The sequence below is a fragment of the Rhamphochromis sp. 'chilingali' genome (genome assembly GCF_963969265.1).
Source record: "Rhamphochromis sp. 'chilingali' genome assembly, chromosome: 16".
Lineage (NCBI taxonomy): Eukaryota > Metazoa > Chordata > Actinopteri > Cichliformes > Cichlidae > Rhamphochromis > Rhamphochromis sp. 'chilingali'.
In genome coordinates this window covers 16449925-16473885 of record NC_137943.1, presented here as the reverse complement: position 1 = coordinate 16473885, position 23961 = coordinate 16449925, and the positions used below count along the sequence as shown (strand labels likewise).

Here is a 23961-nt window from a genome sequence, read left to right as displayed (position 1 = left end):
TCTTGTGTTTATTATTATTTTATTGTGTTTAAGTTGTTTTTCATTTTGTCATTTTAAAATAAGACTTTAATTTGACACGTCATGTAAAAAACTAAATAAATAAATACAATTTTAAGAAAAAGAAGCATTTTGACAGGATGCACATTTTCCATAGCAGGTTTCAAGTCCATATTTATTTATTTCTCTCAACAGAACCCAAGTGACAATCAGAATACAGTACTTTATTCCTCAAACATGTTTATTCCTTTTTTTTTTTTTTATTACGCAAAACAAGAGAACACTCAGTGCAATAAGACAGAGGACTGACGGTGCGGTGCTCTCTCTACCTTTTCACAGTGCACGTTTATACACACAAAAAGATTGTACATCATCATCATTGTTACATTTCCAACCTTCACCCACCAACATCATGAGGGCAAAGTGAATGTCTTAAGACAATCATTTTTTTAAACTAGCAACTTGCATACAGTGTAGCCAGGTACACACACTCATAAACACACACACACGCACACACACGCGCACAGCTCTCTCCCTCACACGCATACTGGTACCAACAAAGGTTTCTGATTCGTTGATTCTCATAGAGAGGGGCTACTGCACTTGCACTTTAGGGGCTGTTGTTAAACCCATACTATTTTGGCAATGTTGACATTGCCTTTTAATGTGCAAAAGAGAACCAACTGAATTCATGCAAATAAGAGGTTGAGGTAGAGGGAGAGAGCAGGGGGAGATGAATGTGTATGCAACCAGCCTGATTTAATGTGAAGGAAGATGAGAGTTAGTGCAGTTCACTTATTTTTTTGTAGCCTGACAGAATTGCAGGCCCTTGTGCAACCCCTCCCCGTCATTTTTGACAGCTTAAAGCTGTTGTCATGTGATAGGTCCTTCAATAATTTGATCTCTAAAATGGTTGCCAGCCATTGAATTGGATTGGAAACATTGTCAGAGACACCCAAATATAGATGAGTGTATGTCACACACCCAGCCATTCTCCTGAGGCTTTACCTTTCAGCCAATAAATGAAAACTTACATGGCACAACTCACTATTCCTTACAATTTCAAAAAATATATATAAGCATAAACTTGAAAGTTACTTCTTAAGCAAGTGCATATGGCTATTATAATCTGCAGTGAAATTAAGAAATCTAAAAGCTCAGGTGTTGATTGTACGGGCTGGTCGTTGGCGTCAAGTATTTACACTGTCACGGTGCTTTGCAGTGTGCATGGCAATGTAAAGATGCTGGTACTCGCCAGCTATTGCCACTAATCCCATTTTAAATAACCAAGCATCCAAAGTGCAACCACACCCATATCTCGCTTTTACAGGCTTTGGCTGGTCTTGGAAAATGATCCTGTTTACAATGTATGTTCTAATTTGCTACCTCCCCACCCCGCCCTCATAGTGTATTTTAGAATACAGCAAAAAACATTACACACTATCTCTGTCCTCTACAAATGCCAACAGGCTTTCCTGCGAAACAGCTTTAAAAGGCTTTGACGTAGTGACCACACAGTTTCTCACTGTTAAATACAAACTGAAGCACAAGTAGTATCCTGTTTCTGTTCTAGGACCAGCTGTTGTACATTCTAGAACATCCTGGACCAGGCATGGACAGACCTGGAATCTAAAGCACGGCGACGTAAACTCCTTAACTTACAATACAACAGTGAAAATGTAAAGTATATATAGACAGAATTAAATAGTCCATTCATTTTAGTGCTTTTAAGCACAAACAAAAAAAAGCGCTTGGCATAAGAAAATTATGCAACTACAGTACAAGTATCGATAGATTATGTTTTGAAATGTAAAATAACCTGAACAAAAATAACATAAAAACAAATATTAGATTGCATCTACATCTACTATACATAATTTAAGTTTCCTTTTGATCCCCATCATCTCATTTAGAAAATATCTATTCATCATCAAATATCTACTCTACTAATACAGGAGTCCAGTCACAGGAAATAGAAAAATATCAAATATCACCAGTGATGATAAGAAACATGACAACCTGAACAAGCAGAAATATTGCTGTGGTAACCACCATTGTCCTTTGACATCAGTGAGCATCATCCCTCTTGTCCTCTCAGCGGCCGCCCTGAAGCCTGTGATGTTTTAGGGAGGAGAGGGAGTGGTTAACTGTGGGTTATGTGTTCGAAATGCCTTGTAAATGTCAGATGGCGGTATCCCAGAATACCGTTGTCTGGGTGGGGTATGGAGGAGGACGGATCTTCTTGGTCCCGCCGTTTTTTCCCCAGCTTGGAAGGACAGATGTATTTTCCTGCTTGCACTGACTTCGTTCCTGGTGCCTGTCCTCATTCCTGTCTGGCAGAGGAGGAGGAGGCCTCTCCAGAGATCTCTGCAAGTGCGGATGCTGTCTGGAACGGATTTCCATGCATAGGGTGCGTTTCCTCTCGATTTGCTCTAGCATAGTGGTGTCTCCACATATCCATGGCATCTGGGGCATCTGAGCAACACATTTAACATACCACGTGAAATAAATACAAATTAACTCTTTCTAGAATTTCTTTTTGATGTCATTCACAATTGACTAAGTGATCATATAACACAAAAAATGAATTCAGGGGCGGATGGGTGTGGTTTTTGATTTGATTTGGTGTAACCCAGCGTCTCACCAGTACTGATCATTTTTAATGGAGAGAATGGTAAACCCATTTATGTGTTCCCGGCTTTAGGTAATAAAAGAAAAAAAATAGAAAAATGATTTTGACAAAAATCATGTTCACCAAATTGCTGTGCTAGGAGCACCCTTACTCATGAACTTCACCCTACACTATGACTTAATAAATCAGTTTAAAAAAAATACAATTGATATATCTGGCAGAAGATGAAGAGTTAAACACAATGTAGATCTCTCTGAAAGTTCTGAAACCTGCTGTGGATTTCTCTTCACTGTCTTTGCAAACAATTTACTTTTTTTTTTTTTTAAATAAATCTTCAGTTGTAACCACTATGTTTTAATAAACTGAAGATTTTTCACATTACTAATGAAAAATGCCTAATTAATCAGTGTTATTAATTAGTGTTTTGTTAAATAGTTAACTAGTCAATCAATTGAATAGTCAGTTAATTTAAATTGTTGAGATAAAAGAGTTAGATTTCGAATCCCCACACCAGTTTGACCAACTAGAACAAAATATCTTTAAACAGTCCAAACTGTTCCATACCAGACTAAGAAATAAGTTTTCAGGACCTATAAGAAACTGACACTTCAGGTAAAGAGACAGACAAGACAAAACAAAACAAAAGAAAGAACAAACCAGATATGCATACCTGACTTTGATGTGTCTCTGTTGCCCTCCTTTGTGGAGTTCCCACTGGGGAAGGATTAGCAGGTTTAGACGGTGAGCGGGCATACTTAGATGCTGCTTTCAGATCTACAAAGGAATAAAAAATCACATTTAGTAGTATGCCATTTGAATAGTTATATGCATTGTCTAATGCCGCCTTAAAATTTAGGTCCTAACACTCACCATTTCCTGTTCCCATGGTCATCGGAGGGCTACCTGATGACCTTCCGTGATGAGTGGGTGTTGTTGTTGATGAATGCTGTCCTGATATTGTGCTGCCATTCCTCTCTTGTGCTTTTGACTGGTCTGTGTTGTAATTTGCTCTGTTATCTCGTCGGGGGGTGCCATCTGATCTGTATCCTCGCTCCTTATTATCACACCTGTATTCCATTGATGAAGGGCTCTTGGTGCTCTTGATGTCAAAATGATGATGCTCTGAGCCATTCAAACTTCTGTCTTTGCTGTCCCGCCTCACTTCAAGGCCAGTTCTGCTCAGATCTTTGCTGTCCTGCCTGGATAAAGGAGGAGGAGGAAGATCTCCACTATTGTGGCAGCTTCGATCTCTCCCCTCATACCTGGATTCGGAGTTGGAACCAACTCTGTCCCTGCTGTTGCTGCTTCTGGATGCTTCTTGTCGGGGAAGGATCTCTGGTGGCTGATCTATTCTACCTTCATATTTGTGCTCCGTGTCATTCCTTTCTCTCTCTTTGCTCTCCTGTTGGGGTAACAAATCGGGACGATGGTCTTTGCTATCATGCCTGTATTCTGGTCCGGTTCTAACCCTGTCTTTGCTCTCTTGTCGGGAAAGAAGCTCAGGGGGCCTATCTCTGCTTTCGTGCTTTGAGTCCACACCATTTCTGGCTCGCTCTTTGCTATCCTGTCGGGGTAAGAGTTCAGGTGGCTGATCCAGTCTCTCTCTGCTTTCATGTCTGTAGTCTACAGGATTTCTTGCCCTTTCCTTGCTGTCTTGCCTTGGCAACAGCTCAGGTGGCTGATCAAGCAGTCTGTCTCTGTCTTTGCTCTCCTGTCTCAGCAAAGACTCCATTCCATGTCCCCCACTTCGATCTTTACTGTCTCTCCTTGGTAATAGGTCACCATTGCTAATCCCTCTGTCCTTGGAGTCTTTTCTTATCAAAGGGATTGTTTCTATGGAGCTGCTGCCCCTATCTTTGGAGTCCCGCCTCACAGGGATGGGCTCTGCATTGCTGCAGGCCTGGTCCCTGCTATCCCTGCGAACCAGCTGTGCATCTACATTGCTACAAGTACGGTCTTTACTATTTCGTCTGTGGGGCAGAGGCTCTGCATTGCTGCTTCCTCTCTCTTTGTCTTTTTCTCTGTCTTTGTCTCTGTCTTTTCTATGTGAAGACTCTTTACTGTGACGCTCCTTGGATTCACGCTTGGACTCCTTGCTGTGACTGTGACGTTCCTTGCCTTCTCGCTTTGACTCACTGTGAGACTTACTTTTGGACTCAGCTGCCAAAGAAAGGGGGGGTAAAAATAAAAAACACATAATTAGGCAAATCAATAGACATTCAGTTTTTGATGTACCTATCAAAATAAACTGGATAAAAAAAACACACAAAATAAATAAATAAATAATTAAACAGTGGGACAAACTGTGATTATCATCAGAATCCGACTTGTTACTGCAATGCAAACAATTATCCACTAGGTGTCCCTTACTACCCATTTAAGAAGCTGTGGTAGGAGTTGTAAACCTCTGGAGTTGAAACAAAATGATTGAATGCCATATACATATACAGTGGTGTGAAAATTGTTTGCCACCTTCCTGATTTCCTATTATTTTAACATTTGTCACACTTAAACGTTTCAGATCACCAAACAAATTTAAATATTAGACAAAGATAACACAAGCAAAGTTTTTAAATGAAGATGTTTATTATTTAGGGGAGAAAAATCCAAACCTACATGCCCCTGCTTGATAAAAAAAAGATTGCCCCTCCCTGTTATAAGATAAATTAACTGTTGTGTATCACATCTTTGGAAAGATGAGCTCAATTTCTCTAGCCAGTTTCTCTAGGCCTGATTACTACTGTGCCTGTTCTCAATCAAGAAATCGCTTGCATAAAACCTGCCTGACAAAGTGGAGTAGACCAAAACATCCTCAAAAGTCAGACATCATGCTGCGGTCCAAGGAAATTCAGGAACAAATAAAAGACAATGTAACTGACTTAGGGTCAGTGTTCATGAATCCACCATAAGAAAGAGACTGGGTAAAAATGCCCTGCATGGCAGAGTTCTATGACAAAAGCAACTGCTGAGCAAAAGGAACATAAAGGCTGCTCTCAGTTTTGCCAGAAAACATCTTAATGAACCCCAAGTCTTTTGGGAAAATACTCTGTGGATCCACAAAACAAAAGTTGAACTTTTTGCAAGGTGTATATCTTATTACATCTGGCAGATAGCCTGTCCACTTATGAATGGCTTAAGAAAAACAAAATGAAAACTTTGGAGTGGCCTAGTCAAAGTCCTGAAACCTGAATCCAATTGAGATGCTATGGCATGACCCTAAAAAGGTGGTTCATGCTCCCAAACCCTCCAGTGTGGCTGAATTATAACAATTCTGGAAAAATGAGTGGGCTAAAATTCCTCTGCAGCGCTTTAAAAGACTCATTGCCAGCTATCACAAATACTTGATTGTAGGTTTAGGGGAAAATCACTTTTTCAAGCAGGACCATGTAGGTTTTTGACCTCTTAAAAATAAATAACTTCATTTAGAAACTTCATTTTATCAATTTTTTTGATGATCTTAAACATTTAAAAAACTTTATCCCACCACCGTATGGAGATATCTATCTATCTATCTATCTATCTATCTATCTATCTATCTATCTATCTATCTATCTATCTATCTATCTATCTATCTATCTATCTATCTATCTATCTATCTATCTATCTATCTATCTATCTATCTATCTATCTATCTATCTTTCTATCTATCTATCTGAACGTAGCACTCTTAATTCTTATTCTCATGTATATCTCATGCACATATCTTCCCACGTAGCACTTTTAATTCTTATCCCTACTTTTATTTTTTTCCATGTCTATTTAAGTGCTATTTATGACACTATGTTTGCACTGAAGCACCGCAGCAATTTCCTAATGTTGTAAACCTGCTCAACATTTGGCAATAAACCCCATTCTGATTCTGATTCTGATCTATCTATCTATCTATCTATCTATCTATCTATCTATCTATCTATCTATCTATCTATCTATCTATCTATCTATCTATCTATCTATCTATCTATCTATCTATCTATCTATCTATCTATCTATCTATAGATAGATAGATAGATAGATAGATATACATATGCATCACTGGCCTGAGCCTGTCTCTGGATGGTTTCCGTACAAGCTGTAACCTACAATACATTGTGGAAGCATCCACTGTCATGCCTGCATGCGTCATATGTGTAGTTTTATGCTGATGTGTGTATTGGGGGGGGGGGGGGGGGGGGGGGGGGGGAGGAGTAAAAGAGAGCAAGTGTGGTGATTAACCAGTTGGTAAGTGGGTCAGGGTAGCTGTTGCTGCCCCTGTTGCCTTAGAAAGGGAAAGAACAAAATGATTCTCCATTCCTTCATAACCTTCATGTTCACAACACACAACATATGTGACATTTGCACCAACTAAACCAAAAATCTCACTGATGAGAAATCAAAGGGTAATCCTCGCACCTAAATGCAGTCTCTAACTAAAAGCACATTATTCAGCAGCTAATAATGACAATCTCTGGAAAAAGCAAAAAATGTATACCAGTTTGGTACATGCATGAACATGTATATCTCATTACAGTCAAAATGGCAAGAAATCATAAATTCTCTCAGCGTCCACCGTCCCCATCTGCACAGCTGCTCCTGCTGCCCGATTGGCTTACATATGTGTGTGATGATTGGACAGAAAAGGGAATCTGAAATCCTGTGATCAGGTGTAGAATAGAGTTCAGAGGCATAACATCTCTATCAGGAGCATGCATTGTAGTCTGACGTGCCCTGAGCTGTGATTGGCTGCATTACCCACGGGGAGGGAATCTGCAAATAAGAAACAGGGATTTCTCCTCCTTCCACTGTTGCTATGTTGTAGTTGCTAAGAGCACTGAGTAAGGATGGATGTGTGGATTCTTTGTAGTTTTTTGTTTTTTTTCATGATTTATGATGTACGCATAAATGCTGTGTTTAGTGGTATTTACATTAAAGAAAACTGTTAAGCTGTTAAATTGTTGTTAAATTCTTTCAGATTGTGAAACTCAGGTATGAGGAGAGTTATGTGAAGTTGAGGGTTAAACAGCATGTCATCTTCACTGTATATGATTACATACTCCATCTGACTTTGTTACTGACTCCAGTAAAGTATGACACGCCTCTACAAAATGAATCTAAGCAGAAAAATAAAGGTTGCAATATGCTTGAGAATGAGAAGGCCAATTTGTGACTGACTGATAATGCTGCTGGCACCAGACTCAGAAATAGATCCTGCTTTTATATCTTTCTTCTTTCGTAAATCAATTTGTGCAGCAAGGGGTTTGTTTTCCTACCCGACCGCACATATTTTGGCACCGTCTTCCTGAGTGTGCCATAATATCTGTATTTAAATGTTGATGTTTACATATTTAAAAGTAATGCTGCCTGATGGCCTAATGCCATGGGTTGGTTTGAGAGACCTACGGCCCGCTTTAGTCTTTAATCCTCTCAGATTAAATCATACGATCTGTATCAGAGTTGGCTTGGCAGGTCTAGATTAAACAAACGCAAACTGCAAAGTGCCCTGCAAACATCATGCTGTGAAAGCGATGCATTAAATGCACAAACTCGTGATTTTGCAGGATCAAACTTGTTAACCCTAAATGTGGACTGATTAAGGAATTAAAAAGTGTTTATTTATGTTTGCTGCCAGGTTTACTGTCGCTAAATCTCTTTACACTAACACAGTGCACACTGCCCAGTGACACTCTTCTGTGTTACCTCTGCTCTTCAGTTTGTTATCCTACTTTCTAGTGCTGCTTTCTAACTAAATCTGTCATTCTCATGAAACAAATGTGTGTACAGTAGACAGGGCGGAAAAGCTGTTTAATGGGCATGTGTTTGCAACAAGGATGTAGATTTGGCATGGACGGAAGGGACGTGTCCCCACCAATATCCAGCGATTATTGAATTGTCCCCACCAATAATTTGATCTCTTTGAGTAAAGAAAAACAAACCCGATAGTAAGAAAAAAAAACGATCTGTCAACGTCTCATTCACCCAGCGGTGCAGAAAGAGTTAAATTACATTCTCTACTGGAGTCCTACCTCATGTGACAAATATGGCCAATGTGATTGGCTGTGCTTTTCAGGGAGTTTTCAAAACTAACTACACAACAGGCAGCACATTCTCTCAGTCTCAGAGCAGCATTTCTAATTTTGATTGAAACTGTCAGAGAAAACGGCAGCCTCGAGCAAGCCAGGATATTAGTTTACAGAGGCTGTTAAAATTATATGTCTAACGTTAAAATGTTGGTGACACAATAATTTCATCCTAATGGCACTGACATATTCATAGGGTTAATTTTTGAGACAAAATATCATGAATAGTCATGATTTTGCAAATATCCACCTTGTAGTGCAGTTTGCACAAATTGTTTTAAAAATGCACTCACCCTACAAACATCACTGATGAGTCAAGATCTGCACAAATTGACAGAAGCACTGAAGCAGCTGCACATTTTATTCTTATTGTCATGTATGTCCTATTTGTCAGGTGACAGAAGAACCAACACAAAGCTCACAGAGCAATGGTGATACAAGATCAAAGGTGAAATTGGATCATGACTTGATGGTTCATTACTGTATTTGAAGCACATGTGTGACTGCATGTATTTGGAATGTCTCACTTTTATTTATCAGGTGACAGAGGCAGCTCTGCCATGTTGTCGCTCGGACAGAGGTGAAGAGGCGAGGTCACAGGTGACTGACTGATGATTTGGTGCTATAGATTAACGAGAGAAGAAGGCATGTGTTTGGCTGCTTCACATAGTGGACATTGAGTTATTGTGTGGGGCACCAGTAGTGCATGTGTGTTGCTGTAACAGTAGTTCATGTTTAGAATAAAACATCCCAGCTCACTGATTTGATCGGGGCAATAGTGCCTAAAATGTTGCATCATTTTGCTGAGAGATCTTTTACTTTGTGGTAATCTGAAATGAGTAGTTTTATGGACAAAACCCACCAGGTCATTCAGTGTTCCCTTAGTGCTAATGTATAAGAGATGTTGGTGTACTATAACTGAAGTAATGTTGTTAAGTCCTTAAAGTCATATTCTTTTATTGTCATGACTGTATTTGAAGCTATTTTTATTTTTGTATGATACCTGATTTATATGGAATATGGCTGAAGTAAACTAAAGCCTAAAATACTTTAGTCATTTGCTTAATAGTAATTTAACATTATACAATTCACATATAAAACTATGAATTGTAATTTTAAATGGTTTAAAAGCATGTAGAATAACATATGTAGGCAAGTATATTTCTCCTTTTTTTTAATCAAGAAGCAAAGACGAAAAGGAAAAAAAAGAAACAGGGCAGAGTTCGGTGGTTGAATCATCCGTCCCCACCAATGCCAAATCCAAATCTACGCCCTTGGTTTGCAAACTATCTACACTCATATGGAAACCAGAAAGTTTGCAATACTTTGAATTAGTATCTTTTTGTAACTACATTTCATAATCACAAGACTTACTTTCTCCTGGCTCCTTGGATTTTCTTCCACTGGAATTTTTCTTTAGCATATTCCTGCCTGTCGTAAACAGGTTGGTTAGTTCATCCAGAGGGCTGGTGGGTGTCCTTGAGCGGCCTGTTGATACATTTTGCATAGACCCATGAAGTCGTCCGACACCATCTTGAGGTGGCGAGCCTTTTCCATGCGGTGTAGCAGAAGCACTTCGGGGCAGACCCCCAGGGAATGGCATCGGAGCATCAAAGGGAGGTGTACGCATGAGGCTGAGAGGGGTGAGACAGCGACCCATGCTGACTGGCGACGGACAAGCAGAGTGGCTACGCTGATAGGAAGATGATGATGAGGATTTATAAAGGGTACAGGGCAGAGGAGGCGCAGAGGAGCGTCCAGAGACAGTGAGAGTTGGGGTGGCTGTGAGCTCCCTACGGATGTGTGCGGAGGAGGGTGGCTCGGTGGAAGAGGTGGGAGATTTGCTGTATGACTGGTTCTCCAGCATGGGCAATTTGGCTACATCTAAAGGGGTGAGGGGAGACTCATCTGAGTTAGGCGAGCACTGGGCAGGCGCTGGTGGGAACACCAACAGTGGAGGTCGATGAGTGAGTAAATTGGGGAAGGGTGCAGGAATGTCACACAGTGGAATGTTTCGAGGTGTGGAGCAGCGGCTGAGAGGCTCAGGTTCATAGGGTGCCGGGGTAGGGCACGCAGAACGACATCCTACAGGGTCGGTGCGGTACTCCATGTCATCCAGAGCTGGGTACTTCATCTCCTCGTACACAGACTCATCTGGCTCCTCATCCTCACTCTTCAAGGGTTCTCGCATTCCAACATCAATCCCACCCATCTCTATATAGACAGGTTCGTCTTCACAGTCATCAGTAGGGCTGTCATCACTTTGAGGAGGTGATGGGTTGCATTCGTTAGGGGAAGTGACATGGTGGAGGGGTTTGGAGGGGCAAACCCCACTGCCTCCATGGCTCTTAATGTAGGACTCATCAAAGGAAACACTCAGTTGTGTGTTGGGGTTCCTCTTGGGTTTGGGTGGTGGCACCCTCCTGCAGTCCTCACTGCATCCCTGAACTGCTCAAAAGGAGAGAGAAAAAAAGTCTAAGATCTAATTTGTTGAGGTATGAGTCAAATAATTATTGAGTCATATATAATAGATTACTGAATTGGGTGAAATTCAAGTTTTTATAATCTATTTGTCATTAATTATTAATGTGGGTCAGTTGTAGGTCTATATGTGCTACTCAGCGCAATATCTTGAGTCAGATATGTGGGAATAGTTGAGGCATATACATGTTTCTAGGTCACATATATGGCAGCATGCGAGTATACTATCTGGGTCACACACACTGTTGAGCTTCTTTCTGATAGTGGTGACGTAGCTTTGCAGTGCGAATCTCTTTAGATGTGGTGCGGAGAGGCATTTATACAGCTAGTACTGTAAAATACACTGCGGTACCACTACAGTAGCTTACAGAGAGTAGCCATAGCTCTATGCTCCCAACTTGCTCTGAGTCTATTTCTAGGTCAAATACTGAGATGTTTGGATAGAAGTGTCCCTCACACTGGCAGGTAGTGGGAGATGAATGTGGTTAAGAGCTGGAGTATGTCTAAAATTTTTAAAACTGCAAATTTTATACCTTAAATAATTCATGTGGCAGATGGCCGAGACACACTCCTAGTTCCAGTAACTGTATGACTCACCACCCTTACTCCATGCATACAGGCGCACAAACACACACTAAAGATGCCGACACCTTAAGAGAGAGGAATTAGGACTGATATGTACAGTTCATAGTTTAGGTTGTTTTTGTTTTGTTTTTCTATTTTTTTTTTAACCTTTTTTTTTTGCAAAAAATTGGATACAGTGTATTGCACGTTTATAAAAATGTCTCTTGTTTATAATATTATTTGAGAAAAAAATGAATTCAATGTTAGGTTTATTATCCAGTGCGAGAACCAAAAGTAAAGACTACAAATTAAAACAAAACATCCAATTTTGTTCTGCTTTTTGCATGCTATACATTTAGTCACGATCATATATATAAACTAATTTGAACAGAGGATGCTTGGGTCTTTTGGGCTGGTGTTCTCTCCTAATTAACACTTGCTAATAATGTGCTAATACAAGATTTGGTTAAGCCCAAATGTGTTTTGGCATGTGCTTCTTTGGACTATGATACTGAGATTCCTGCATATGCTCCTCTCCTGTCTTTGTGTGGGCATGCATGTGTATATATGTGCGGGCAGTAATGGGCACATAATGGTGCTCCTCTTCCTCGTTTCCACAGCAGCAAATTACATTACTACACTAGCAGGTTTCCATGGTTAATGCTGAGATCTGTTTCAGCATGGATGATGAATCCACCCCTTCAAAACATCGCTCTCCTTTCTCTTCTCCTCTCTCCACTGCTCCCTCTACCCCACCTCCCCCTTGCAGCGGATGTGTTTACCCGCAGCACCCTCCCCCCCTCCCGCTCCTCCTGGGGAAAACGAATCTAGGTCAATCGCTCCTCCTGAATGAATTCTACTCTGACAAGCTCCTCCCCTTACCACTAAAGCGCCAGCTACAGAGCACGCAACCCTCCCCTCAGCCAGGGACACCCCCACACTCTCAATTTGATTGGCTCAGAAGCCTTAGTTTTCAGCATCTCTGGAACCTCATTGGCCCAAGCTGCTCAGTAATGCTGGGATTGGCTGGGCTGCAGGGGGTCTTGTTTCTGTGAGATGGTTGCCGTGGTGCCCAGGAAGATCTGTGCGCACATAGTGATCCCCACCAATCTGAGCCAGGCAGGGTGACTCCCTAAACATCACGTTGGCAGCAAAGCTTCCAAACTGGAATGGAGTCAATGCTCCCTGCAAACTCTAAATCTTTTTGTTATTAATGCAACCTGAAAACTCTATCAGTTTAACTTTGCAAAATGCATGTATTGTGATTCCCCCCCCGAGACAGTACTGTGCAGCTTGCATTTGTTGCAAGAAAAATTGTCTTGGGATAATAATGTTCAGTTAAATTACTCTAAACTGGTCTTACATTGACACAAGGCATATTTGAAGAGGAGTTTTAAGCAAGGTTAGAACTGTCAAAGCAGTTGATGCACGGAAACAGCTTAAATTACTAACAATGTGGCAATAACCTTCTATAAGCAGCACTATTATTACTCTGCTGAGCTGAAACCTACTATGCTGAGCAAGAGATGGAGTTTGTATATAGAGCAACACCTGATGATTACATGCACAAGGATAAATAATCTCAACGTGCTCCAAAGATCTTATCATACACACACAATCACATGCATTATAAGTGACTACTTCCATCTCTGTCTCTACATGGTAGTAACCACATGCAACCTGATTTATCTGTTGGGAAGCAGAAATATGCAAACTACCATTTGCTAATTTGATAACAAGAGAAAAAAAGGACTGTGAGAATGAAAACTCAAACAAAGCTACAACCTATCCCAAACTTCTTAATTTTTCTTTGGTATTATAATGGTATTCTCAGTTTATATGGCCTGTTCATTTTGCGGTATGTTATTAAATGCATGCTAGAGTAGGTCAGCCCTCACGAAATGGAAAACCATGACCATCAGAACATATTGCAGCACAGATGTCTTTAAATATTCATTTATTATTATACATGTGCTTCAGGCTGTCATGTTTGCAATGTTGTTTAGCATAGCCAAAATATGGATATATATGATATATAATACTTTAATCACAGTTCAATCCCATATTGTATTTACACCCTTCATCTTATATCAGTTTACACCTATGGTAGGTCAGTGAAAAGCATACACTGAATAGTTAAATTTCATGTCATTGTGAGAGAAGCAATGTTGAAGAGGTCCCTGCAGTTCAGCTATATATAGTGCATCAGTCTTGTGTGAAGTGCCACCACCACTCACCGTCACATCGCTCCCCGCGGCAGGTGGACATGGGACTATGGTCCACTGCCTCAGACGACATGCTCAGCTTGGTGGCTGGGTCTCTCCTGGGCTTAGGCGGGGGCTGCTTCCTAGAAGTTGGACTTCCCACTTCCTCCTCTCCTCCACCCCCAGTGTTCCCACCACCGACCGAGTGAAGGGACTGGGAGCGTACTGAGAAGCCCTGCCCACAGGCGATAGGGTGCAGGTGGGGCACGGGCATGCGTTCCTGGGGGTCTGGCATGGTATTTAAGCCCATACGCAAGTGCTTGCCCTCAGTTGCTATCTCCTCACCCGATCTGAAACAGCGAAAGAGGAAGGACAAAGAGAAGGGTTAAGAGATCAGAATGAATAAATGTGGAATGCAAAGAATAAAAAAGATAAAGACACAGAAATACAGACATTCCACAATCCAACACATTACAATCAAACGTCTTTCATTTGATCGTATGCGCACGTAGGTATGTGCATTTCATTGTGTGCAGGTGGTCAAAATGACAAGAGCACTAAGTTAACAATAACAGATGTGTTAGTGCCATTGACAGGATGGCTTCTTTCAGGGCAAAGCATTGATTTGAGTTTAACCCTGGATATGACTGATAACCCTCACACAAGCACACACAATCAATCCCTTTAAACGGATGATTGGGCTGAATGGAGTGTTAATGATGTCTGAGTGTTGTGCAATAATGGCGTGAAGGGAAGTGTGTGCTTGAGTGTAAATGGGTGAGTAAATGAGTTCAAGCTCTGACTGTGTTTTAGCATCATATTAAAGAGACAGCAGAACTAAACTTCATTTCAGAGATTCATCTATTTGAAAAATCTCACATTTGCATCTGTGACATTGTCAACCATGCATGTTGGTATGGATGTATGTGGGGGTGACCTCTCAGCCTGTTACTTTGCTGACTATGACTCCCTCTCTGGCCAGCTGCTGAACAGAAGGTGCTCAGTGGGTTGGGTTCATTGGTCAGGGGCTTAACTTTGCCTAGCAACAGGGTACCCATAGAAACCAGACACAAAACCAGCTGCCACTGCACAACAATAATAAAGCACACGTGCACACCATAAGCACATGATAACCGCAGCAGGGTTTGTTTTAATAGTATACTGCTGATATAAGTTTAAAAAAGGGACCTGCAGAAACATGTAGAGGCACAGAATGAACAAACCCAGAAGTTAAAAATCACAAGTTTATGTAAATAACTATAATATATATATATATGGAAAAAAAAACATCAATGAAGAAATTATAAATTCTTTATCAACAAGATTCAGCCACAGGTGTTTTGGGCATGCATCTGCTGTGACGTGCACTTTTATATACATTGGTTGGTAGTGTGGGGGTGGCTGGGTGTGACTGGAGTACTGGTGCCTGGGTTATTTATAGGATATTTGCCCAGTGATTGGCTAGAGGACAGACCACAGGTGCAGCAGGCGCAGTTGGGGTTGATTTGTTTTTGAGCAGCTCTGGTTGTCTCACTGTGACACCATGGGATGGCAAAACAAGGCACCCCCCCAAAAAAACAAACAAACAAACAACCCCCCCCCCCCAAAAAAAACAAAACAAAACAAAAACAAAAAAACAAACACTTACTAAATGACATACTGAGAAATAAGGAAGGAAAAACTTCTGTTTGTGTCTGCATGCACGTGTGCACAAAGGGCAGGGCAGTCGTTGGGAATTTGCATGCATATGCAAACATAAGTAAATGTGTGTGCATCTGTGTGTGTGCGTGTGTGTGCATGAACGTTGGATAAGGGTCGTTTTGAAGACTCTTAGAGATTTAAATGGATTTGTATGTCTGTGACTGTGTGGATAACTTTTTTCCCTCTGATGAAATACAATAAAAGAAAACCAGAGTGAGAGTGTGCTAGGCAGGAAGGCCCGCCTCACTCAAACCAAACGTGCTGATTTGATTGGCCTATGGCTGCTCCAGCTGTTACCAGGCAGAACCCAACTCCTGCAACTGAGCTCACACTTAATCTCTCTTTAACATTTTTCCCCCCATTTTCCCCCCAACTCTAAAACACACTTGTTCTAACAAGCTCTTTTTTCCTTTACACGATCACACTGTCAGTTTGCTCTTTCCAACCCTTTCTCGTAAATAATAATAATATAAATAATAATATATTCCCTTTTCCAGTTGTTCATGCCCATGCACGCACATAGTACGCAGGATGCACACACAAATTCTTACACTCTCATAGTCTTTCACTTACTGTAAAAAAATGGGTCGTCTCATTGACCTACTTATAGGTCTCATAAAAAATCCAACTATTTTTTGTCTCTTTCTCCAGTGACTGTGAATTAATGTTTTAGGTTTGGCAACACCTAAAAGAAAGTGAACAGCAGATGACACTTTCCTCAGGTGTCACCCTGTCCCATTCACCAAAGTTACAGTACAGGACTGCATAACAATGAGGACATTGAGATCTTGCTGGTAAGTTAAAAATAGAGGCAAAGAAAGATTTCTGAATTTTCTCTAAAAATGCCACTTTGTTTTTCTAATGCCAGCAGTGTAAAGTTGAGCTTTGATCATGCAAGTGACGTGCCATTTGCATATCCAGTCATACTGGGAGCCAAAAAAAGAGACAGAGCTCTTTGGAGATGCATGGACCATTGAGAGAAGCATGACAGGGATCAAAGTGTTCCTGGATAAATAGGTTAAAAAGCCACATCTGGTCAGATATAAATGCTCAACTCCCCAAAAGCACCTTAATTATTTGATGAGCTGCTAAAATTGCCATCAGCTGCTAAAATACTTTGAGCCAGAAAGACTTAAAGCAAGTAAAATTATTTTTAGAATGTTTGAGAACACTGGAAAGCATAAATTACAAGTACCCAGTGTACACTCATGCTTCTTTCCGTCCTATATTACGACAAACTTTAGATTAAATTAATAGATTAGACATCATTCTAAGACCTAATAAAAAATCATATTACTCAGTATGATGCCTGATGGATATAGTTTCTTTTTATGCCATGATTGTAAAGATCTGCTCTCTGTTTTTGTGGATTGCAAATGTCCATGTTGTCACCAACAACTTTCAAAATCCCTCCAAATACCCTGGTATCATCTCCTGATAATCTAACACCCAGTGGTTCTCTAACACCCAGCAAGCAGGATTTTTCCACGCGCTAGGCACATGTTTACAGCGTGTGCCTTTTATTTAGTGAAGTTACAGTTTCACCATGCTCAGTGGCACTGCTCTAAAAAACAGTGCAGTCAGACATGCGAGTGTTCATAAAGCTGGTTAGAACCCTCCTCTCACACACACCCAGACACACACATTTCCATGTTTCCAGATGGTTTTTAAATAAAGGTGTTTCGAAACACTTACATCATCAGCCTAATTCCCACCCTCACTTCCTAACTTCCTGGGTGTTTTACTGTCCTGGCCCACCTCATTCCTTCTTAATTGTAAAAGCTTGCCATCTCAAAAATAGAGCAGTGATGACCTCCATACAAGGACAAGTCCCAAATAAGTCTAAAAGTGAAAAATTAATTATCCTCCATAGATCACAGAGTGCACTGATCCACACTTGTAAACTCCATAACATAGCAAATTAACAAACCCTCTGTCCCAATTTCCTCATCCTTAAGCACGGGATACCCAAAGGCAAAGTGGTTTGGGCTCATACCACACGGGTCCAAATGCCCTTGAGCATCAAGTCCCCTGTTTCAATATCCAGCTGGCTGGACCATTTGTTGCATGTCACCCCCCCCCCCCCCCCCCCCCCCCCCTCTCTCTTTTCCCATATTCCCTGCTTTAAATGTATTCAAAACATACTATTGAGGTTTTCATATTTGCAAGCACTTTTTTTCATCCTACCTCCTTATGGCTTCCTCCTGTTTTCTCTTCTTCTCGTTTTTTTCCTTCAGGAATATCTTGTTTCTCTCATTCCTGGCGTGGTCCAAGTTCTGAGCTACCAGGCCGTTGTAGGCTCTCAGGCCATTCTCTTCAACATATTGGAAAAAGCTGAGAGTTTCCTCCTCTTTGGAGCTCATCATTCTTCAAGTATTTCCACTGCATTCTGGGGGGCATATAAGACATATCAGTCATAATTATTCTCCGAGAAGGGTCACAAAATACAAGAGTGGGCCAGTCATGAGAAAAGCTGGATTTCACAGGCCACACGTTAGTGCCACATGTTGAGTATATGTGACATTGCTGTTGATTTTGAATATGTCTGAATGTTGCTGTAGAGTAGGTGGTGGGCCTTGCATCATGTCTGGATCCAGAAGAGTATTTTCCCTGGAGGTTTGCAACATCCTTTTCTACCGTTCACTCTGCACACAGATGCACACACGCACACACAAAAAAACACACGCACATGCAAACATATACAAAAGCTCATGTGCACATGGAAAGAGCTAAGACTCACTATTTAGCAACAATTACTCATAACCTTCTGCTTCAGTGTGGAACAGTAGCGGCTGCTAATTTTCTCAGTTGTGTTTGCACATTTTCTGGCTGAAATTACTGGCTTTAACCAAGCGAGTGTGTGAATGAGACTGAAAAAGGGCTTTCATCTTCTGCAGTCATAATATAGCCTGGACTCGGAAAGCATAAAACTCCTGGAAGCAATCAGATCAGCACAAATGAAACAAAACTATGAAGCATGCTTTTACATTTATAAATATCATCAATCTTGTCTCTTAAATCCTCAAATACTCTCTTCTCGAGTCCTGCCTTTTGAGTCGGTGATAACATTAATGTTCTTAATGAAAAAAGTGAGAAGAAGCCTTCTCTGTGAAATGTCGACACTTGTGCAGTTACTCAGTGATTCACTCCTAGACGGTAATTAGTTTATAAAAGCAATCGTTTGCAGCCACTTAAAGTCGAGGCACAGAACGAAGCAGATAATGATGCGATTCAGTCTGCATGTATGTTCACTTGGCTGAAAACAAGTGCAACCGCATGTAACGCAGTACATACAATGTGCAACGGCCAAATGTGAATTTCGAGAGGGCAGTGGTGGAAGAGGAGAAGACAGAGCATGCTTTTATGTAGGTCAGTGTTTTCAGATCAACCTAAGACTCATGCTTGTTTACGTGTGAGACAAGCACTGAGTGTGAGCTCGCGTGGGGAGGGGGAGGGAGCTTGTGATATCTCGATATATGTTTGCATGTGCATGTGTGTGTGTGTAGAGAGGCAAGGGGAGCAAGGGGGGTCTTGGAGGGCAGCCAAATGGAGATTGCATGGCCAACTCAGAGGCTAGCCATTGTCTGGCCATCCCTCAGCATCCATGATGCATCTCAAAACTGTTTTGCATAGGCTTTTACAGGCAAGATGAGAGGACTGATAAGAGCCAAAACACAGGATCTCAAGAGCAAAGTTCAAACTAGGGCAAGGATGCCTGGTGTCAAGTGGTGCAGAGATGTTTTCTCCTGATAATCAGGTTTTATCACTAATGCACAGGCACAGTGTAACACCTACAGCTGCACAAATACCAATTTTTTTTCAAATCACAGTTTCTGAGGGAAAACGAAGCACACCAGTTAGAGGTACGGCAATGGGAAGGCACAGTTCAAACAGTGTTTGAGCTGAATTAAGCCTGCCTGCCTAATCCCTGTAAGCCTGCAGCAGCACTCTGCACTGGAATCAACTTGTTTATCACAGTGTTTTTACCAACCAAACCTTTCTCACTGGATTGTCCTCCCTCAACTCAATGATACAAAAAGCTATTATTAATTTTTCATCTCCATAAAACCTGTCAGTTCAGTGAACATTTTCATTCTCTTTTTTTTAAGCAAAGCTTGTTTTGTTCAGTGCCTTGCTCAGTGACATGATGCATTCTCTCTCTTTTCTGTCTTGCCCCTTATACCTCCATTTGCCCTAGTTGACATTGGGTGCAACAGTTGGAACACAGAGGTGCACTTTGCTTTAAATGATAGTGGCACACCATTTCTGTTTCTAAGCAACCATGTCACAGGAGAAGGCCAGCATGGATATTCTAGAGACACACTGTCAAGAAAGATTGCAAGGGCAAGAATCTGGTGACAACATGCATGGGTACTTGCGTATGCATATACACACACGCACACACACAGACACACACAATCATTCTAGGACCAAGTTAAAGCTAATGTTTACTTGATGCAACACTTGGCATGTCTTTACACTTGATTTATTTTTATAGGCACTTGAGAAGGGTGCACAGTAGCATTAGACAAGCAGGCATTTTTTGTCAGTGCTTTGTGGGTTTTTTAGGTCAGTGCTGTGAATAAAAAAAAAGTTCTGATGCATACTTACAATAGGGTTGTGTCCTTACTGGTTTGTGGACCAATGTGAGGTCTGTCTTCCCCTGACAAGTCCACTGTACACTAATGAACTCTGAGCTATGCTGCAGCACCAGTGCACTATTCCACTTAAAGCCACATAGACTTCCATCCATTGTATGGTCCAACTGATTGGCCAGCTAGAAAGACTGCCTGTGACCCAGGATAAGGCTGGTGCCAGAAGGGAGCCGGGCCATTGGGTACCCGGCCCAGTGCTCCCTTCCCTGGGCAAAAAAGGGAGACGCGTCCGCTCCAATCCAGATATTTCCACAGTTCAAGCCAGATGTCAGCTTCACTTCTTCAAACATCTGCACATGCTAAAGATGGAAGGAAGATGCAGCATAGCAGCTGACCGCACCCGCATACATCTCGCAAATGCACACTAACACACTCACACGCTCTGACATGAAGCTCCCACTTGCAGTTACAGACCAGGCACTCAAAGTCTTTCTAATTTCCAGAATGTCTTTCCTTCTGCTTTAACATGTCAAAGTGCTGCCCGGGTAAAAGGAATCCTTATCCACAGTGCCCTCAAGGTTCAGACCGAGGTAGAGCAAAGTGATGTGCATTTCCAGGTAAGGCATTCCCTGCCTGCTCCCTCCGTCCCGCTTAGACAGATAGGTCTGCACGCTCACACTGTGCTTAAGCAGATGACACTGGGCTTCCCAACTATAGATCACAACAAGAAGAACACGCCCACTGCCTACTGTAGCCACCTTCCACTAGAGCGTCATCCTCTGTCCCTCTTCTTTTTTTTCTCTTGTGTGCTTTTCAACTCATCTTCAAAAGCACTCATACCCCAGCCTCTTTTTGCAGTTAGTCATTTTTATGCTCTCGTCCTGTGTGCCTCGCCTGCCTTCCCTTAGCAACTGGGCTGTAACTGAATCGTGTTTTTCTGCTTTCAGCACCAGGGAGAGCTCTCTCTGTCAGGGGGCGAAGGCGGGGGGTGGAGGGTTGAGTGGGTGGGCACATTCAAAGGGGGCCAAGTGGAAAGAAGGGAGGAGGGATGGAGGGGGGGCCTGAGTGGGAGGAGTCACCAGGTTGCCAGGGTGTGACCTCATTAGACACAACCTCCTCTCCCCCTGGCAACCGATGCGATTCCCCTCCCTGCTACCCCCTTCCTCCCTCCCTCTCTCTCTCACAGCTCGTAAACAACACCAGGACATACACACACACATATAAAAAAAAAACCACTGGCGGTGTTGCTGTGTTGCTTTCAAGTTCATTCATTACATGTACAGTAGTCAAAACAAAGAGTAATAAATGCACGCAGGCAAGAAACAAAAAAAAAGAGAGAAAACAACAATACTTTTCCCTTTCTAATGCGCACACACATTGACCTGCTGATGCAAATTTAAAATATGTTTTGCATAGAAGAACAAAACAAGCAATGCAGTGCAGAGACTTGTTCCCAGTGGCCACAAAAGATGAACGGGATGAAAACAAGGACAGAGTTGAGCCCGAGTTGCATGTTTGTTGGTGGGTGGAGGTGGGGGGTGCTGCTACTGTGACTGTTGTGCACCCCCGCTTGACTGTCTGGGGGATAAGTATTGGTTTCAGTAGCGCTGTCAGTTGTTTCAGTGGTGAGAAAGCCTGGTCTATGGTGCATGAATCAGGGGTTAAGGGAGGGTGAGCTGTTCGAGTTGGTGGGTAGGTTGATGGTGGGGGGGGGGGGGGGGGGGGGGGGGGGCTGGGTTTGCTTGGATGGATTAACACCATCGACACAAAAGGATTAGCGAGCAGAGATCTGTTGTTTTCGTCAAACCTTCCCTCCATTTCTCTTAACCCCACCACCACCACAAGCTTGGCCAGGTTGTGTTTTATATTTTGTTGGGGGTATAAAAAAAGGGGGGTTGGAGGCAACAAAATGATTTTTTCACAAACATGTGATGGTCAGGTTAGGGAGGAAGGGAAGGCTTAAAAAAAGGCCAGCAATGGAACTAGTGAGTCCACCACGCTGTGCTGTGCTGACCTGCATTTGATTATCAAATTAGGCATTTGTTTTTAAGTTAATACAGGAAAAGAAAATCAGGGCAAAAAGCACTCACTTAAAACACACTTTTAGATAAATCATGCTGCATGTCCCAAATAGACAACTGCTATGCCCTCGCTTAGATAAAAATCAGCTGTCGAAAGGTAGACACCCCTTTTTCCTGACTATTGAGAGGGATGTGGTCGACTGATCATGCACAAAGCAAGTCGCTCTATCCAGCATACGCACACATAAACATGCACATATACAAAAAGGTCACTCTGACCTTAGTGCATGGTTTTTGTGTACTTCTCAAAAGAAGTATTTAGATCCTATCGGAGCTCAATGAACACAGACTGTATGGAAATCTCAGGGGTGAATGGGTTAAACTAATTTTTCCACCACGTGCGCAGGAGTACTTTGTTTTGTGAACAGTGGAGGACACTCCCTCTGGGACAGAATGGAGGGTGAAATAGGATACAATTCCTCTAACTTTTCAGTTCACGCACGCTTACAGACACACAATGACTTGCATAAAAATGCATTAAGAATGCCTAAATAGATGCTTAAAAGCAAGTTTTACTGAATTGAAATGAAGTAAGGTGGTTAGATTGTGATAATGAATATATCATTTTTGCACTGTGGAAATAAAGAACACAATTTAAAGCTTTTGGTGTGGTTATGCTGATGTCTAGATTCCATAATCATTTCTCTTAATTTAATTTAATCGTCTCTTAACACCTTATTTTTTTCAATCATTGCAAGACTAAATATAAGGTTACATTTGCATGAGCTTAAAGTTGCTTAGGTTCAGTGGCAGTTGTTGTATGCTAAATTTTGAGGGGGAAAAAAGCTAATTAAACGAAAACAGAATTTTAAATGTGACAATAACAAAGTCAATAAATATTTCCAGTGGACACGATGCATTTTTACCCCTATTTAGTGAACAATAGATGTCCTTTGTTTGTTGTTGTTGTCAATTTAGCGCTTAGACTACATCCTCCTCATTTAGTATCAAGCCAATAAAATGCACTCAGTCATTCAGATTCAAATCACTTGTAAAGTATATAACCTTGCCAGTTCATGTGTGTAGTGAGACATTAATGACTGTACAAACAGAGACCAATGTGCCCTGCAGCAGATGCCTGGTACTCAGTTCAATCATGCTTGTAATGATGTTGCATTGATTCAGTGCTGTAACAGGCTAATGAAGAGTCTATAAAAACCATTATGCCAATCAATTAAATGTCACTGAGGAGACAGAATCATTTCGATTCTTTCCAGTGATTTATTAGGTGCTGTTTCTTGCTATCTAAAACTAGAAAATGATTTCTACTTCTCAACAGTGCGTGAGGCGGTATTCATATGCCTAAAAGGGCCTGTGATGCTTTGTGGCATTCTCTGTATTCTGTCCGCTCTGGAAGTGCCATGAAGGTGATGCTGAAGAAGGCACTGGCAAGACAGATAGTGAGACAGCGGCACTAAAGATGTCAGACTCCCATTAAAGATGCAGCATGGCTTACTTCCATTCCTCACATCTCTAAGAGAGAAATAGAGCATAAGCTTCATGCTCTGACCAGCAATCTGCAGACATCTGACCACTCCCAAATGGAGGAGAAGCAGAAAATAACAGAGTAAATGTCAGTGTTTCATATAGTCTTAAAGACTTGCATGTCTTATACTATGATTTAATAGTGTGAACTTGATTCTTACTTAATTA

The 23961-nt window shown here is 41.5% G+C and overlaps 1 protein-coding gene across 1 annotated transcript; it reads right to left on the bottom strand.

The window, feature by feature from the left end:
• Positions 1-189: 189 nt before the first annotated feature.
• Positions 190-21134, bottom strand: nyap2b (neuronal tyrosine-phosphorylated phosphoinositide-3-kinase adaptor 2b). The gene is made up of 8 exons (XM_080861279.1): positions 20244-21134; positions 17820-18021; positions 13965-14281; positions 10057-11130; positions 3500-4789; positions 3300-3403; positions 2203-2472; positions 190-2110 (listed from the first exon to the last, which is right to left on the bottom strand). Exons 2-8 carry the CDS (start codon positions 17996-17998, stop codon positions 2075-2077), a joined length of 3270 nt encoding a protein of 1089 aa, XP_080717405.1. The 5' UTR covers positions 17999-18021; positions 20244-21134; the 3' UTR covers positions 190-2074.
• Between the last annotated feature and the right edge of the window lie 2827 nt (positions 21135-23961).